Here is a 19,043-nt window from a genome sequence, read left to right as displayed (position 1 = left end):
TAGCACAATCCATCCATGGAACAAACAATATTTGTGACACTGCAGGCACCACATTGTATTCAGCTGCGTCTGTGAACATTAAACAATTACAGCCACTGGATTCACTGCCGAACAAATATTGTAGAAGGCACAGTTGTAATCTGGCTCCAAATTAGTAAACTCCAATTAATGGCATGCAGGAGTTAAAAGAAGTACCGCATTGGAGATGGGCTCCGTCGGCGGCAAAAGAGAGCGTGAAACAAAATGACAAGCAGAGGCTCAGCTGAGCTAAAATGCACTTTGCAATAGAGAGCGAGGTTTCCACAGGCCCTGGTGTTGTTTTAAAGCTGAGGTTAAATACCTTAAATGTGTCTTGAAGTCATTCCGTGAGGAAGCAGCAGGCGCAATAGTAGAAGAGGCGCATTTGAGAAAACTCCGTCAGCTGCATCACAAAATGGCGAGCGCAACCTCCGCAGAGCCGCGCCACTGCTCACTCGGGAGGTTGGGTTAATTACAGAGCGGAATGAGGCTCAAAATGTATCCGCTTGAGTTCTCACAGAGTACGCACACCTCATACTCCATTTTGAGGTCGGTGCATAGATTGAGAATTTCGCGCTGGTTCGTCCTCACTCCCGTCAGCCCAGGAGAGTCACGAAACTGCCGCCATCTTCGCCGGGCGCAAGCCACGCCCCCCCCACGACATGTCTTTTCTAATAAGGCTAAAGGTCCGCCACATCTAAATTATGAGGTCCCTAGCAAAGGGCGGCCTCTTCAAGACTCTGGTCACCACTCTCTCCCCAACCTCTGCGAACTGTCTTATCAGGTAGAGCACATCACTCAGCACCCATGATCCTTGCATAAGCAGGGCCAATAATGAATGTGGGCCATAAGTGCCTCACAATAGTCTTTTCTCCTAATTGTTTCCCCTGCTTTTCGGTGTGTCACATGCTGTAGTTTAGAGGCATAATAATAAAGTTCCAGGTCCAGGGGGCCCATGCCTCCCTTCAGGATGTCCCGCTTGAGGAGTGGTAGCGCCACCCTGCTTATCTTCTCAGCCCATACTAGGGAAGTCATGAGTCTGTCAAGAGTTATAAAAAGGCTGCATGGCAGGGTGTACAGTACATCCTGAACGATATAGACCCACCTGGGGAGGAACACCATTTTTGCCACTGCAATTCTGTCTGCCAGAGACAGCGGCAGCTAGTTCCAAAATCACACAGATTTTGGTCAGTCCGCTTACCAACGTGTTAATTCTGTACTGATGCTGACTGTCCAGTGAGTGTCCCACCATAACTCCAAGGTATTGGAATGTCTTAGTTTCCCATCGGAACCAGAGCCCTTTCCGGAGTCTCACTGAGCGCCCCCAATGGGAAAAGTAGCAATTGACGCCTATTGATCCTCAATCATGCCACCACCCCAAAATCATCCAACTGCACCAGCAGCAGTAGCACAGCATCAGTGGGCTGTTGTAGTTAAAATAAACAGTGTCTCCATATAGGGAGATAAGATGTGTGGAGTTCCCCACCCTGATACTGAAGCCCCACCATCTCACTTCAAAGCCTCACTGCCAAAGGCTCCAGCGCCAGAGTAAAGAGGAGAGGGGACAGTGGGCAGCACTGACGTATACCCCATCTCGCCTCCCATTCTCCTAACACTAGTCCACCACTCTGCACCCTTTCCCTGGGAGTCGTGTACAGTTGCCTCACCCAGCTCCAGCATTGGGGCCCAAAACCCATCTTATTGTATTCTTTATATTTACTTATAGCTTGGAATTCACTTGAGTCCACATCTCGTCATAGAGCAATATTGATCATTTCAGATGAATTCATAAACATTGCAATACGAATACAGTACACATTTCCCCAATCTCTCCTAGCGGGAGATGAAAGCGCAAAGTGTGCAACACAATAGGGTGGCCATGTAACAACAGCACTGGGATGTATCCAGTGATCAATAAAGTGACAGTGCATAACTAAACATATTGCCTCTGCATTCAGTGCTGAAGACTGGAAACTAAACGAAAGAAATAAACAACGTAATAAAATGCAGAATACAGTCCAACTATGAATGGTCAGGTTCACGTTAGAAGTCATGAGGCAACCGTGCGGGAAAGAGCTAGCATACGCCAAATGGCTAACAATGTAAAGTGACAGTGCAAAAAAACTGCCAAATTACAACATCCCTTTTCATCAGACCAGGTGTCTAAGCAAAAAGAGAGAGTGCTAATACAGTACTATCACGATCCAGGTAGAGAATTGCTAGCTACATGCTGGCTGTAGAATAAAGTGACAGTGCAAGAACCAAGCATACCATTAAAAATACTTCTAAAATGTTAAGCAGAGTCTGTCAATTCTCCTGAGCCTCCTCTTCCTCAAAGGCTGACCCCCAGATCTTTTTTTTTAGCGTTGTATGTTACTCATACGGGAAAAATACAAGCATTCTGTCGCATCCAACCTTGAATGAAATGTGCTAAAAAAAATCTGTGACCAAAATTTGGAGATGGCTTTACAAGTCATAAACCTATTTCCCCAATCTCCCACTCCCTTACGTCTAGGGTATTTTTCATCAGATGTGCGGAACATTTTCTTAAGCCTTTCTGGGGTGTAATAGAGCATCCAAGCATTAAAAAACATCACTCTGTAAACGTTTGCCCCCTGCAGCAACGAGAATCCAGTACTTATCTCTATCTGTGTATGCCTCTGCCATTTTGCCCGAATATTTGAGGAAAATAAAGAACCGTCAGGCCGAAGTTCCCTATACCAAAAACTCTGAGAATCATTCTCTTTTTCAGGGCTAAAAAGTGTACCAGCCAACCCAGACGACCCGTAAACCTCATATAGAAAGAGACTATTAAGAGCCAAGACCATCTGTCTATAAGAGAAGCTAGAGGAAGCTTTCTGTATGGTATTACCGGAGCAAATCTGTGCCACCAACCTAACTCAAATTCAAATTCAAATAAGTCTTTATTTCGACTTTTAGTCATGAAAGACATACATAAACATATTAAAATCAACATTTCATCATTATTACATCCATTTTAGATATTTACAGGGGAATACACCATTTAATCATCCAATTAATATTATCCACATATAGGGTGTTCCAACACGACCGATTAAAAAAATAAATACTGTGTTTGATAAAAATCATTAAAATTGATACCATATGTTTTCCTGCATGAATACCAGATTATATTTATGGAGGCTGCAATACTTCCAGCTTGTCCCTTCGTATCAACCACATCCACTTTAAAAATTTGGCAAGCGCAACCACCATACTATCAGAGCAATCGGTTTTGAAAATTCTGAGGGCTACAGTCCCACTCTGAATACCCTTACCAACCTAACTCTATCCAGATACAAAAAGTCTCCAATCTTAAAAATATGAATCTATGCCCACTTCATAATAGCTGATGGCGAAAGACAGGGAGTGAGATGGTGTAAGAAGTTGGCCTGATGTATGATGTTCACTATTCTAGTGAGCACCTTGTATCAGTCCAAACAACCCCTATGGTGGTGGTTGTAAAGTCAACCTTATAGACAAGCTAACCTAGGGGTAGCATGGACTAAGCAGTCTTAGGCTTAACTCAAGAGGGCATGTGAAGCCAGCTGTTTTACCATATGCAAACCTGTAATATCAAATGAAAGGACACCACACAAGTTATGTATTATAAAACCATATGTATTTATTACTAGAATAATCCTCTGTACTCTTTATGAGTCCAGAGGCACAAGCGTTTAAACAAAAGCACAGTTAAACATACACAAGTTGCACAATTACTCAAACCATATACCAAATAAGTGGTATTAGAACCGCTTTACGAACAATGGTAAGGCCTAGGGCCTTGGGAATCGCTGGGACTACACTGGACTAACTGTGGTTAGGACGGGAGTAGCCCGCGGGATTCGGGTGCAGCTCTATAAGCACACGCATGCACCAATGCAAAGTCAATGGTGCGTAAAAGTTACAAAGTTACTGTTTTGGAAGTCTTCCGACTGGAATTGAATTAAGCCACTTTAAACTAGGACACTAGAGGTGTAAACCACTACAGGAGCACCGGTGTTTGATCGTTACCTCACCCACAGGAAGCGGGTGCATAGGTGCCAAAGTGTGTCGGGTTTCGTCGTGGAGTTCTATGGAGCCTGGAGATGAAGATGCTGCAGGCGGCCAGGAGAGAAGAGTCCGGTTGGATCCAAGGGTGGATCAAAGATGTAGAGTACCTGAAAGCAGAGGGGACAGAGTCTGGGTCACAAGCCAGTGACCAGGATGGAACCAGGAGGGAACCAGGCGATGTCGGGCACAATCAGGTGGTTGTCGTGAAGCTTGTCTCCGCTGCCACGTGGACTCGGGGGCATCAACGATGACCAGGAGTGGACCACGGACATACCCACAAAGGCTCTCGCTGTCGGCGGTGTCGGCTTCCGGATTGGAGTCAACAGGCCTTGGCAAAAGCAAACCACGCAGGATCTGAAGATCGCTTCTTACTCGGACCAGCAAGGTCAGAGCAGTGGCTCCTTTTTAGGGGAGCGAGGGCCAGTCTGGGGCAACCAGACTAGCAGAGTAGTTTCAAAGATTCGTCGTCATAGAGGCCACTAGCCAATGGGCAAGTGACTTGACAGACGCGCCAAGCAGGAAAATGCAAAAGGGCCCCACGCATCACTCGGTGAGTGTGGAGGGGTGATCTTCGGTGCACAAGCTGCTCGGGGCTGGGGCTTCTTAGACCCCAATGCACAGCTTCGAGGGTGCCTTGGGAGCTGCACGGTCAGCACTACGCAGTCTTTTCAAGATGGCCGGTCCCACGTCTCACGTCACCTCCACGGTTCTCAGCTTTGCTGTGGGTGTGGATCGGGCTGTTGGATGTCTGGGAATCTGGTTCTTGTTGATCTCTGTTGCTCGAGCTCCGGCGGGAGCTGCAACAAAGCAAACTGTTGGGCGCTGGATGGTGCCTGTTTGCACAGGGTGGTCACTCCTTGACCACAAGGGAGATTCTTCAATCTTCCATGTCGAGTGGGATGTCGAAGGGTCCAGAGTTTTGTTTCAAAGTTTCAGTCAGGATTATCTAAAGTCTATGGACACAGCACCTACCTTTATTCCAAATCAAGGGGCTGGATTACCTGCTAGGTCCCTCCTATGGGTGGGACCCAGGAAGGGGGTGGTTACACCCCTTTCCCATTGTCCAGTTTCGCGCCAGAGCTGGGGCTGGAGTGCCCCAGCACCGGTTTGAACTGGACTATGCATGGGAGCCTTGTGCACCCCAGGCAGTGTCTAGTTTCACTCGCCCTGCCTGCCTCAATCCACTATCTCCTGTCTGGGGTGGTGTAACACCTCCCTGTGACAGGATACCATTTGTCCAGGCCTCCCCTGCCGGAGTTTGGGTCAGCAGCAGGAGGCCAGACTTGTGTCTGTGGCAGCAGCATCCATTTTGTGATGCTGAGGCTCTGGTTAGATTTAACCGCGTTTAAGTAAAGTAACATGTCTTCTCCCTCTAGAAGGGTGGAATGCTACCCCCGTCGCCAGAACTGGTGAGGGGGTAGTATTCCAAAGTGTATGACACCTTACATGACATGTTTTGATAAAGCCAAACCAAAGTTAGCAATAACCACGAGGATTATAATGCACTTAAGAGTATATGGTATGGCAATATCCCAGAACAGCTATAAGGACATGGTTCCGAAAGCTGCAGACAGGCTCAGCTCATGCTAGAGCACCATCTCACATAAAACCAAGCACTCTGCCTCCAGGATTGTTAAGGCCTGCCATAGGAGTGACTGCTAGGTGTATATGTGCCAGATATAGGTTTAGATATAGGTACACTATATCTAAGCAAGGGGTGATTACACGACCTTGCCCCAGCTGAGTGATCAGCCAGTTGTGTCAGTTTGGATAGCCAGCCAGGGGTGGCAAAAGATATGCTGCAGCCCTGGGTAGGCCTGTGATACACCTATGCCCTAGGTACCTATAGTACACTGTACAGGGGCTCATAAGGTGATCCAATCCTAATTAGTTATGCACCTAGGGTACATGGAGTCCATTTTACAGAGAGAGCAGATAGCCTGGGGCCTTGATTAGCAGGGTCCCAGGCCAACTATGTCGAAAACCAGCTAAACACAAGGCAAAAAATCTGGGGTAAACATAGTCAGGCATCCACCCTCCTACAGATGGGAACTGCATGCCAGGGGGGTTTGGAGGAGGATCACTGGCATTTTAAATTCACAAACAAATTGTCGCTTCAAAGCAATAATGTTCCACAAGGTCGTATACCTCACTTTCTTCCGTATTTTGGGTTCAGTAATGGCTCACAACAAACTGGCTATACTACAGCGGTCAACACAAATGAAATGTTAAAAGTTATCAAACTAAGACCACTGTATAGAAAAGCGGCGTAACTGTACGGCAATGGACGCAGAGTAATCGGTCCTGAGACAGAAGCGTGCCAAACCGCCCCGTCTTAGGCATTTGGAGTATTTTTAAACTAACCCTGGGAGATTTATTACCCCATATCAATGGTGAAAAGAGAAATAATATAAGAGAACGGATTGAAATTTTTAATAGTGATATCCACTCGACCTAGGAAAGTACAAATGGTGAAGATAAAATGGATTTTGGTTAATAGCGGGGCAAAATGTAAACAATCACTATCCAGGACAGAATCCAAGTAAAATATCCTAAGTGATCTCTTGGGGTGGGAATTATAATCGCCCCTGACATCCAAAGTTGGATCCTCAATAGTCCTGTTCCTGGCTTCCAGGGGCTGAGGGGTTGAGTGGAGGGAGGCTGCTCGAGTTGGGGGTGAGGGAGCCAGGGATGGTTGGGGGGGTGGAGAGGTGGAGGGGAAAGTCACTGCAGGAGGAACAATTTGCTTAGATACAGTGGATGAGTATGGTTTGGGATTACTAGCTGGACCAAGTAGAGAAATTGGTGCGATAAAAAAACGAAAGGATGATACGGGGAATCACTGTCAAAATATCGACCTGCAAAATATCGACCTACAGGAATATCGATGCAGAAATATCGAAGTCAAGAATATGGACATCCTATCTACAACATGGTAAGTACAAAAATATCGAAAAAAAAATAGAGATGTTAAAAATATCGATGTTAAAAATAGAATTTTTTTCTGTAAAAATATAAATGTAAAATAAAGTAAATAACACTAATAAATAAAATAAACATAATTAAAAATATCTAATCATGTTTAAAATTAATAAATATTACATATAATAATACTACATTAATTAAACATATACATAAAATATATAATATATACATACTTAATAAGTTGTAATAATTATTTTAATAATTTATAAATTAATAAAAAATATAAATTACAAATACATTTACAAACATAAAACAAAAACATAAATAAAAAGTAAAGAATTACGTTTAATAAATTAGAAAAATTAAATATACCTTTAATATTTTTCAAATTAATTATATACTACATTACCTAAATTTATACAAAAAAATTAAATAACTAAATAAATAAAAATACTATTCAAAATCCATAATTTAAAAAAATACAGTAATAAAAATGTTGGATAGCATAGAACTTAAAATTACCATTCCCACTCCAGAGAGCGCAACAGTAGAGAAACCATTGTATAGCGTAGAGGTAAAAAATACTATTACAACTCCAGAGAGTGCAACAGTAGGGAAAACATTGGATAGCGTTGGAGTGAAAATTACTATTCCAACTCCAGAGAGTGCAACAGTAGGGAAAGCGTTGGATAGCGTAGGGGTAAAAACTACTGTTCCAACTCCAGAGAGTGCAACAGTAGGGAAAGCGTTGGATAGCGTAGGGGTAAAAATTACTATTCCCACTCCAGAGAGTGCAACAGTAGGGAAAACGTTGGATAGCGTAGAGGTAAAAATTACTATTCCAACTCCAGAGAGTGCAACAGTAGGGAAAACATTGGACAGCGTAGGGGTAAAAATTACTATTGCAACTCCAGAGAGTGCAACAGTAGGGAAAGCGTTGGATAGCGTAGGGGTAAAAATTACTATTCCAACTCCAGAGAGTGCAACAGTAGGGAAAGCATTGGATAGCGTAGGGGTAAAAATTACTATTCCCACTCCAGAGAGTGCAACAGGAGGGAAAACGTTGGGTAGCGTAGGGGTAAAAATTACTGTTCCAACTCCAGAGTGCAACAGTAGGGAAAGCGTTGGATAGCGTAGGGGTAAAAATTACTATTCCCACTCCAGAGAGTGCAACAGTAGGGAAAGCATTGGATAGTGTAGAAGTTAAATATAAAATACTTATAAATAATTGTTGTAAATAAAATATTTAAAAATTTAATTTTTAAATTACTCTACATCATTTGCAAATACCCATTTATAATGACTAAAAACATATTTAAAATTGAATTATTAACACTAAATTAACATTAAATACCAATAATGAATTAATAAATATAAATTACCAAATAATAAATATTGAACACTAAAATATTTTTCAAAACAAAAAACATATTGATAATTAAAAATTGATTAACAATTAAAAAATGGTAAACAATACATTTATTTTTAAATAAAAAACATTTTTTACGAAAAATTAATTACCCATTAATAAAATAAAATTCAAATTAATAAAAAGTAATTAACAATTAAAAAGATCGATTACCAATTGTAAAAAATTAATTAACAATTAAAAAAAATAATTGCCAATTAAAAATGTGATTTCCAATTAAAAAAATGAATTACCAATTAAATAAATTAATTGCACATTACAAAATGTAATTACCAATTAAAATCTTAATTACCAGTTAAAAAAATTAATTAGCAATTAAAATAATTATTTACCAATTAATAATTAATTAGAAATAAAAAAATTATCAATACCAATAAAAAATAAATAATTACTTAATTACAAATAAATGACTTCCCACCCTATTCCCCTATAAACCCACAACCCGCTACAGAACTTAAACGCAAAAATTAATTAAAATTAAATTACTATTACTAAAAATTAATAAATAATTTACTATAATTAATTGACTTCCCACCCTATTCCCCTATAAACCCACAACCCGCTCCAATACTAAAACATAAAAATTAAAAATAACATTTTTAATATACAAAAAATAGTACACATATAATTTAAAACAAATAAAATACTTTAAAAAAAACATATAACACATACATATAAAATACATAATAAAATACATAACATACATAACAACAAACAAATATCGATATGAGTAACATCGAAATTAGTAACATCGATATAATGGATATCGATATTACTAACTTCGATATTACTTACATCGATATAAAAAAGATCGATCTTACTTACCTTAGGGTCGATATTCTGTCCAACGATATTCTTCACCTTCGATATTTTAAACTCGATATTAATGTAAGTAGATAATATGGAATCAATATTTTGACTGTGCACCGATAGGGGAATGGACTTTATTATATTCTGCCATAATGAGACTGAATTCAATAATAGATGGAAGAAGGATGTATTCTTTTTTAGCTTGCGAAAGTATGGTCCTTCTGTCATTCTCATACAAGAGACGCACTTTGTCCAGGTGAAGGAAGGCAAAACCTGTCCTTGGGATATGATATTTAATGAGAGTAATGGTGCTTGCCTGTCACAACGTTACATGCCTGCTGTACGGATGGGCAGGTTAATCCTGACAGTGATTTACTGTTGACGGGGAAAAAAGTAAATGGCAAAGGCCTCCTACGTAACTACTAGATGGAGGAAGAAAGACCCTTGAAGCGTATATCTTAGTTGGAGCATTGACTCCTAAATTCAGGTCCTCCTTACGTGTGTGCATCAGTTGTTTAGATCGTATTCTTCCTTCTGTGTTTACTGGGCCTCAACTGTGACAAGTAGTGTTTTGGCAACACTACTGGTGCACTCAAACTGTCTTACCAGGGACTTCCTTCGAGCACTTGACTCTCCGAAGTTAGTGAGACTGAGCAACAAAAGGCTTACTCCAGAATTATTTAGAAAATGTTAAATTGTGAATGGGGGTTTAAACTCTGAATTGTCCATTTTTTGTATCTCTGGTCCGTAATAGAGGATTGTACGCCATTCTAATTGTGATGTTATTGCCTATTAATTTATGTATGGTGTTTTTAGGGTTCTTGTCAAGAAACTAAAATAAACTTGAAATTGAGGAGAAGCTGGTTGGAAAAGTGTAGGTTCTTTCTGGTAGATGAGTTAAGGTTTAGTAGCCAGGCAGTGACAACCGAGATGGATGAATTAAAGAAAGTAATGAAGATGCTTATTGTGAGAAATTAAACAAAATGGAATTGCTTTTGTAAAGAGGCTATGGGTGCTTTGGTGTTCAGATATTTTATTTTCTTCTTTTTCTTCCGATACCAGAACAGTTTGGTTGTTTGGCTTGGTCGTATTCGGAGACACACCTGCTTTATGTGGCGGAGAAGAAGCGCAGAAAAACAGAATCATTCTTTCAAACTAAGCCTACTGAGCTGAACACTGCAGCTGCTGATGAGGATGATGTGCTAAAGTCTGAGAAGCAGGACAAGCCCATCAAGGTTGTATAATCAGGGAAACCATCAACGTAACAAAGCTGCAGCGGAGTGCAGGGCAGCAGGCACCAGTACCTGTAGAGGTGGTGCCAGTTGTAGCGTCTCGGCGTAAAGTGCAGATTCAATGCATATTGCGAAGAGAGCCATAGGAGTGTCTCATCAAGAAGGCCGAGTGGTAGCAAATGTGAGACTTACCAGTAATGTCTTGCACAGTAAGCAGATAACAGAACTGGACCAGTGTGCCATGATGGTCTCAAAGCAGTGCTGAAGAACTCATAACTTATGACATTGTCCCAGCATGGTATCCCCACCATCGTGTTATTGCAATAAAAGAGAGGCTATTCTAAGAGGGTGTTCCACAATAGCATGTGTCATGCATTGTGTTGGGTGTGCCAGGCTGGTCTTGCATTAATCAGGTGAAAATGTTAGGACATGAGATTGTGCCAGGAGGATCTCCCAGCAGCAGTAAGATGAAAGCGGAAATGCATTGCTGGTAGACCCTTGGTTCAAGGAGCTCGAACATTATGGCCACGGTGGTAGTATTGAAAGGGTGTGCCAGGATAGTCTCTGGACTTTTAGTGGCTAAAATAACTAATTATGTCAAGAGAACCATTGCCCAGTCTGCAAGAATAAAACCTATGTATAAGGATGACTGACTATACTATGCTGTAAGGAATTCATATTTGAGCAACCTGTTTGTGTCAAGATACACCGTAGGAGAGAGATGTGAAACTGAAGCAGGTATTGTATTCGGTTTCCGCTACATGAGTGAGAAATCCAGTGGTACTGAGTGGCTTTGCCCTCCCCCGCCACACTCCCTGTGACCAGCATCAGTCATCATTTGTTAACAGTTGTAAGGATTCTGGAGTTCTTCTACTCCACTGGACAATATCAGTCCAATAAATACAAAGTAGATAAGTAAAAACATAATGATTCACATGGGTGCGGTCATTGAACTGCACAGTGGTGAACATGTGGTAGAAGAAGTAAAGGGTAAACTAATATTTTACATTTTTGCATCTTGTCTTGTAGGGTGACCAGTTTGTGTTCTATGAAGACTGGGGAGAGGGACTGGTAGGTAAGAGTGTCCCTGTGCTATGTGTTCTTGAGATTGAAAGCAGCAACATCTCTGTGTTGGAAGGAATTCCTGACCACATCTCACCTGGACAGGTAAGAAGACATTGCAGCACACTATGAGACCTTATTGGTAGTTTAAAGTGTCCCTTGCCACAAGATGCACATTTTGCATGTTATCTAGATTAGAAGGGAGCCTTTGTATTGTGATTTGTTTGATTTTTTTATTCCACCTTTGTACTGATCAATTCAGTAGTGTATTTTTGTATATTGTTTTAATTTGGAAATGGATTCCAACTACCATCAGATTTTTTTTTTTGATAACCAAGTTTTATTGATTTTGTGAGAGACCAACAGGAGAGAACAATACAGCATTGTGTACAGTTATCAGTGCAAAGCAAACATAAATAGCAGTACACCAGCATACATGAGTTGATAGGCAAGGAGAGACATCGCTGCACCTATCCCAGTCCTCGATTGTTTAGCGAAAGTATCAATCCTCTATCACCCCGACCCATTTGCCCCACATTCTGCGAAACCTTTTCGAGCATCCTCTGGCCTTGTACAGGGGTTGTTCCTGTGCAGCGCACCAGCCATACCATGTGATAAAAATCGGCTTGTGGGTGGTTGCAGCGGGGTCAGGAAGCATCGGGCTGGAACCAACGCGGTGGAGGCGCAGCGGTGTGAGATAGGCAGCGTGGAGCTAATATACTTGAACTAGGCTGAGCCTTGCTGAGGCTGTGACTGTTTTGGGAGCCATCAATGTGTCCCTCTAATCGGCGGCGTCTAAGGACCCGAGCCACCCCTCCTATCTGTCCCTGAGTTGGAATAGTGTATTGGGGATGTTGTTGGTAAGAGAGCGATAAATACGGGAGATCCCCCCCTTCCCCTGGTGACCGGTCAAGATATGAGCTTCGGGTGGGTTATATTCAGTCAGGGAGGTGCCTTCTGAGATATGAGAATGGAGAGCGTGGCGTAACTGCAGGTAATGATAAAACTGGGAAGTGTGAAGGGAGTACCGGGTCTGCAGATCTTGAAAGGTGAGTATGTGGTTCCCACCCTAGACATCCCCCAGTGGTGAAATCCCAATGAGATCCCATGCTTTAAAACCAGAGAGGTTGGTGACCTCCCGGAACCATGTGCCCCGGCACAATGGGGTATATTGGGCCAATTTCTCCAACCAGCGGGTATGGCGCAGAGAAGCCCGCCAGGCCAAAAAGCACCCCATGCGTGACCTCAGGCAGAGTTTGGGAAATGGTGTTCCCATACAGCATCCTCTGAATCTTATACCAGGGTGTGCAGTTCCAAGCAGTATGCTGCGTCTGACCAGCTCCCATTAAACCATTCATGCAAAGTGAGGAGCCGAGTAGCTAAATAGTAAAGATACAGATTCGTCATCCCCAGTCCGCCATCAAAGGGTGGGATCCGGCACTGGGCGAGGGCCAACCGAGGCCGTCAACCTCCCCACAAGAACTTGGTGGCCAAGCTGTCCATCTCTCGGAACCACGGTCGTGAGAGGGAGAGGTCTGAGTTCTGGAGCATGTATAGGAATCTGGGCAGAACCATAATTTTGAACAGAGCTATTCTGCTCATGGGGTTCAAAGTCCGCTCGTGCCATTTGAGGAGGTCAGCACAAACCTTTTTCACTAGCAGGGTTACGTTGAGTGACCAAGCGAGGTCGGGGAGGAGGGCGACCCAGATCCCAAGTTATTTAAAGGACTGTCTCGGCCTAAAGGACTGTCCTAAACAAATGAGGCAGTAGGGCAAACATGTGCAGGAACGTGTACAATATATCTTAATTCAAATTTTAAAAAAACATAAATGATCAAGGCTAACATACAGCCACTGCCCAACGTTGTAAAATGAGGAAAAAGTCCACATAAAGCACAAATTAACAATTGGAAGCCTGAGCAACAAATGTATGTAGTAAAGGCACATATAAATTCACAACGTCGGCCAGTGGTTGTATGTTAGCCTTGAGCACTTATGTTTTTTTGAATTTGAATTAAGATATATTCTACACGTTCCTGCTCATGTTTCCCCTACTGCCTCATTTGTTTAGTTCTGTTTAATATTGGGGTTGCTAAAGATTGTGTTTTATACATATTGCTTAATATCCTTAAATATGTGCTCTAGAATGGAAAGAAGCAAAGTAGCTGAGGATCTTTTTAAAAATGTATGTGCTGGTATTTCTGTCAATAAGGCTGTAACCAGGCTACTTTTAAGCCGAATGAGGGTCTCAAAACAAAATGTATGAGATTAGAACGACTAAAAAAGAAAGAAGTTGCTAAGTGGTGGGACTGGGCCACACTCAAGGAATACATCAGACTTGAGAGAATCCCACGGGGCCTTCGATCTAACATCTTTCCCACTTATGATGATTTAGAGGAGGACTTACTCCTCCTTAGGGAGAAGAAACTCACAGGGAATTCAATGTGGCTAATGAATTAGCTTATTGAGAATTCAGACAGAAAGGCTACTCAGGCAGCAGAGGAGGCAGATACTGTTGAAAAAGAAATTGAAGACATGACGCTCTCAGAGGCTACTAAGAAAAACGATGCTATCTTAGACGGTATTCTAACTAAGTTTGAGGATGATATTAAAGATAAAAAAGCTTCTAAATTAAAACGGGATGAAATTGATTACCGTACTGGCAGAGTCTTTTCTCTCGCCAAGACATTTGATAACATAGTTAAGCAAGATTTACAACACGGCGAGAGTAGAGCTTCCTTACTCAGTGCTGTTAGTACAGCTTCATCCAGTAACATCTCTGTAACAGGAGAGGAAGGGAACATAGAAACAGCACCTAGTACTTCACTGGGAAATATTTTTTTACGAGAGGTCCAACAAACTTGCATTGGGACAAGGAGAACAATATAAAACAAAGAGAGGATATGCGAGGAAAACCAAGAGAGGATGCAGGGGGAGAGGCAAATCCCGCAATAAGAGAGAGAGTGAATACACGCTCGTGGAGCAAGGCCAAGCAATGTAGGAAAGGAAATTGAAGTTATCAATCTGTCAAGTATATCCCTTTCAAATGACATGATTTCTGTTTTGAACAAGGGGATGAGTTTTTGCCCGACTGCTTATTATGATATGACTACTGTTAAAATCGATTTATACAAATTTGTCAGGAACCTCAAATTGAAGAAGTTTTTTGCTTCCAATATTCCTGTCAATAAACAACGTGCCTCTGAAGTTATTGTGGGTGATTTATCCATACATGATATTCGGGACACAACATTACAGCTGTCTATTACTGAAAGTGAACAAGATCCCATCGCTATGTATAAGGTTCTACAGGACCTTGAGTATAGCACAGGTCTTAGTATGGATAGTGGTCTTAGCCCAAATCCAAATGGACGCCACAGCTTTCGAGTGGAAATAATATTAATGCATTTCACAAGGTTATTAACAACGAACTAGACAAATGTGAAGCTCTATGAACCATCATAAATTGATGCCACATGTAGACCACCTTACACCTTCTGAACGTGTTGTTTTAAAACAACTCATGACTAATGATGACATTATTATAAGAGAAGCTAATAAGGGTGGCGCTTTTTTGTTGTTTGTTTGTATCCCTTGTCTTAGACCCTTCTGGTTTGTGATTATGTTACTGCACTTTTGCTTTACAGTATATTTTGTGGTGATTGGTTGAGAGAATGCTTGAATGTGTGAGTCTGAGTGAGAGTTACATGTTATGTTTAATTGACTATTTGTATTGTATATAATCATATATATATATGTTTTTTATGAATTGTGTTTCTTGATGGAACTGAAAAAATGAGAAAAAAATAAATGTTTTGCTTATATATTGGTTCTGTTTGGGACAATGATGTTTTGTAAATATTGATGGATATACTACCTAATGTTATTTAAGTTTCTAGGAGAGGTTCTTTCTATGTTTCTTGGACTGTTTTTCTCTGCCTCCTCTCCTAGCATTTAATACTTAGGGACCCTCTACTGTTTTTTGGCTGATAAGGGTGGCAACATTGTGGTTATGGAAAAAGAATACTATGAGGGAGAAATCATGAGTTAACTGAACAATGGACAGTGTTACAAGAAATTGCTTTTTAATCCTGTATTTAAAATCACCAAATTGATTAATGAACAACTCAAACAATGGTACATTACAGGACTGTTGAATGAAGATGGATATAGATATTTGCTGATAGATAGACCCCGGTATCCGTGTCTATATTCATAACCCAAGAGCCACAAGAATGACACGAGGCCACCAGGGAGGCCAATTGTGTCAGGAAAAGGTGGACCGGCTGAAAAAATATCAGAATTTGTTGACACATATTTGCAACCGTATGTGACCAATCTGCCCTCCACAATAAGAGACACCAAGCACATCCTTAACATCATTATGGATATACCTTGGGATAGGTCCATGATTTTGGTCACGCTAGAAGTGGTTTCTCTATATACCAATATCCTACATCAACATGGTATAGCAGCTTTACGTCATTTTCTCTATAAAAGACCTGTGGAACTGTTGGAGCAGTCTGAAATGTTAATAACGATGGCACAAATGATTTTGGAACACAATGTCTTCTTATTTAAAGCTAACTGGTACCAACAAACCTGTGGGACTGCGATGGGTTCCAGATTTGCGCCGTCCTTTGCCTGCCTCTTCATGAGGTGGTTCGAGGCGACGCATATCTGGGGCCGATCCGGGGCCCATTGGCATGATTATATCATGTATTTTGGCAGATACATTGATGATTGCCTCCTAATATAGACTGGCAGCGTTGATGACTTATGTCAGTTTTTTGACTATCTAAATAACAACAGCTATAATATGACATTTACTATGTCCTATAGTATGGACAAAATAGTTTTCTTGGGTGTAGAACAATATGTAGAAAACGATAGAATTAACTGTAGGATGCACAGGAAGTAAACAGCTTGCAATTCCTTGCTACATGCAGCCAGTGCCCATCCGAAGACACAAATAAATTCAAATACCATTTGGTGAATTTCTTAGGCCATGCAGGAACTGCACCAAAGATGTGGACTTCTATGATTGTTCTGATGACATGGAACAAAGGTTTTTGGCACGAGGGTATGACAAACAAGTCATTACCAAAGCTAAGAGGCAAGCACACATACTCACTAGGACTAAGACTTTTAAACCACAGCCTATTAAAACAGGGGAAGAACAGACACCAGTAAGAATGATTACCAACTATCATCCCTGGTCTTGCAAAGTTTTTAATATCCTAAAATGCCATTTGCACTTACTTACATCTGACCCACAATTGCAAAAACATGTAACAAGTAATCCTAGTGTTACTTACCGTAAAGGGTTAACTATCCACAATATGATCAGCCCCAGTTACCTTAAGATGAAGAAACAGAGCCAGACTTGGCTACATAAATGCAATTTAGTTTCATTTAAATGCACCAACTGCAACATGTCCAAATTCGCATTGACAGGGAAACGAGATTTTCAATATAATGTTTCTAAGAAATTTTGGATTAACCAACATATAGATTGTACCACGAAATTTGCGGGTTATATCATTGTATGTAAGTGCTCTAAATTATATGTAGGTAGCACAATAAGGTGCCTCAGAGAACGTATCTCTAAATATTTCAGAGCACTTAAGAACCTAGACGAAAGATACCGATAGTGGTTCATGCATTAGAATGTCCAGAGCAGGGGTCTCCAACCTTTTGTGTAGTGAGAGCTACTTCTGGTCAGTGAAAATCGTCGTGAGCTACCAAACCCCAAGCAACTCGCGCATTTTTCCGAGAGACCTCCCACGCCCAGTTTCATTGATGTTAAGGTTAAAAAAACTATTTTCTTCAGAGCCTACCATACTGTGGTTTGAACACAAGACTTAAAGTTCCCTAGAAGCACTGAAAGGATTGACTTTGGATTTGTGTTGTGTTGTCAAACCACTTTACGACCTTTCACAATAATAGCTTCAAAATCAAGACCTTTTAATTAATAGCTGTCAGGGAAATAATCATTGTAATGCAGCTCAATTAACAAACAAACAGAAAAAGGAATCTTACCTTCAGTGTGGAACTGTATGATGTACTCTAATGCTGTGTAATCTGCAGGCCCGGACTGGCCGTTGTGGGCACCGGGCAATCCCCCGGTCGGCCGCATGGGTGGGGGCCGGTTTTGGACCCCAGGGGGCCAATTTTGTTTCAGGGCCGTTTTTGCAGCATAAACGGCCCTGTAACAAAATCGGCCGAAAACTGGCCCTAGCAAAGAGTGCGGTCGCACCTCCAGGGGAGAGGGGGGGCCGGCTGAGCACTTTGCCAGGGCCGATTTCGGTTCCCAGTCCGGCCCTGGTAATCTGGTAGCCTGGCGGGGGCAGTTCCAAAGAAGTCAATATAATAGTGAATTAGTCACAGTTTGTGGCAGTCAGCCTGTGCAAAGCTTTTCTGAATCACAATTGCAGATGGATTCTTTTACAGTAGCTTTGACAAGATCGCTGTGTTTTTCAGTTGCCAGATAAGCTGAACGTCAGCTTTGTTTGGATTGGAAAGTACAGATTTTGTCCTCCACTCTGAACTTTTCAGAAGGTTCTGTTTTGACTTTAAGGTTTTTATGGCACCAGTCCTGTTCGCAGTTGTATTCTCATTGCTCCCTTTGCTTTTTAGGAGTGTCAGTAAACCAGGACTGCAGTACAAATTGCTTTGTTCCTCTTCAACTAAAAAGAACTTTGAAAGATGCTGAAGATTCTTCCCTTAAGCTTTCTTTTTTTCTTGATGTCAATACACCAGGCCTCCATTAAATACTGCTTTTTTTATCATCTTGTTAGCAAATAAACATTTGGAAAGGTGCTGAAGATTCTTCTCTCCAGCTACTTTTTTCTTGGTGTCTGAAACCCACCCTGAAGTACACACTGCTTTGTTCTTGTTCAACTCTAACAACTGTTACTAACAGATGGGCTTTTGAAAGATGCTGAAGATTCTTCTCTCCTCTATAGCTATCTTTTTTCCTTGTTCTCAATAAACCAGGCCTCCAGCAAACACTGCTTTGTTCTTGTGCAGCAAATAAACATTTGGAAGGGTGCTGAGCTGAAGATTCTTCTCTCCAGCTACTTTTTCTTGTGTCTGTAAAACAGGCCTGCAGTACACATTCCCTTGTTTTTGTTCAAGTAATAAAAAAAGTGGGGGCTGAAGATTCTTCTCTGCAGCCACTTTAATCTTTGTGTTCATAATGAAACAGATACCTAGATTTGGGATTTCACCAGGAACAGTAATTGAACAAGTATTGATTGTGAATGCATTCAAATTATTTCAGTGAGAGACTTGACACTGCATGGTGTCCACTAATCCGTTGTAATCTGGGGTGTAGCTTGATAGGGCAACTCTTATGGAGTCATTTAAATATTCGTCAGTCAGACGTGTGCGAAACTTAGATTTTATGAAGTTCATGTCCAAAAATGCTGATTCGCAAAGATAGGTAGAGTCAAATAGGGAAAAAAGTTTCAATGCAGCTGTGTGGATGT

General features: G+C 41.4%; 1 protein-coding gene across 1 annotated transcript in view; it reads left to right on the top strand.

Moving 5' to 3' along the window:
• LOC144783082 (acylamino-acid-releasing enzyme-like) overlaps positions 1–19,043 on the top strand; it is a 716,578-nt gene that overhangs the window by 211,041 nt on the left and 486,494 nt on the right. Inside the window, exons 7-8 of the mRNA XM_078662245.1 lie at positions 10,319–10,491; positions 11,518–11,655. Of these exons, the coding sequence (XP_078518371.1) occupies positions 10,319–10,491; positions 11,518–11,655 (311 nt within the window). The remainder of the gene's footprint in view (positions 1–10,318; positions 10,492–11,517; positions 11,656–19,043) is intronic.

The sequence above is a fragment of the Lissotriton helveticus genome, chromosome 9, assembly GCF_964261635.1.
Source record: "Lissotriton helveticus chromosome 9, aLisHel1.1, whole genome shotgun sequence".
NCBI classification, from domain to species: Eukaryota; Metazoa; Chordata; class Amphibia; order Caudata; family Salamandridae; genus Lissotriton; species Lissotriton helveticus.
This window is presented reverse-complemented; position numbering and strand designations above follow the sequence as displayed.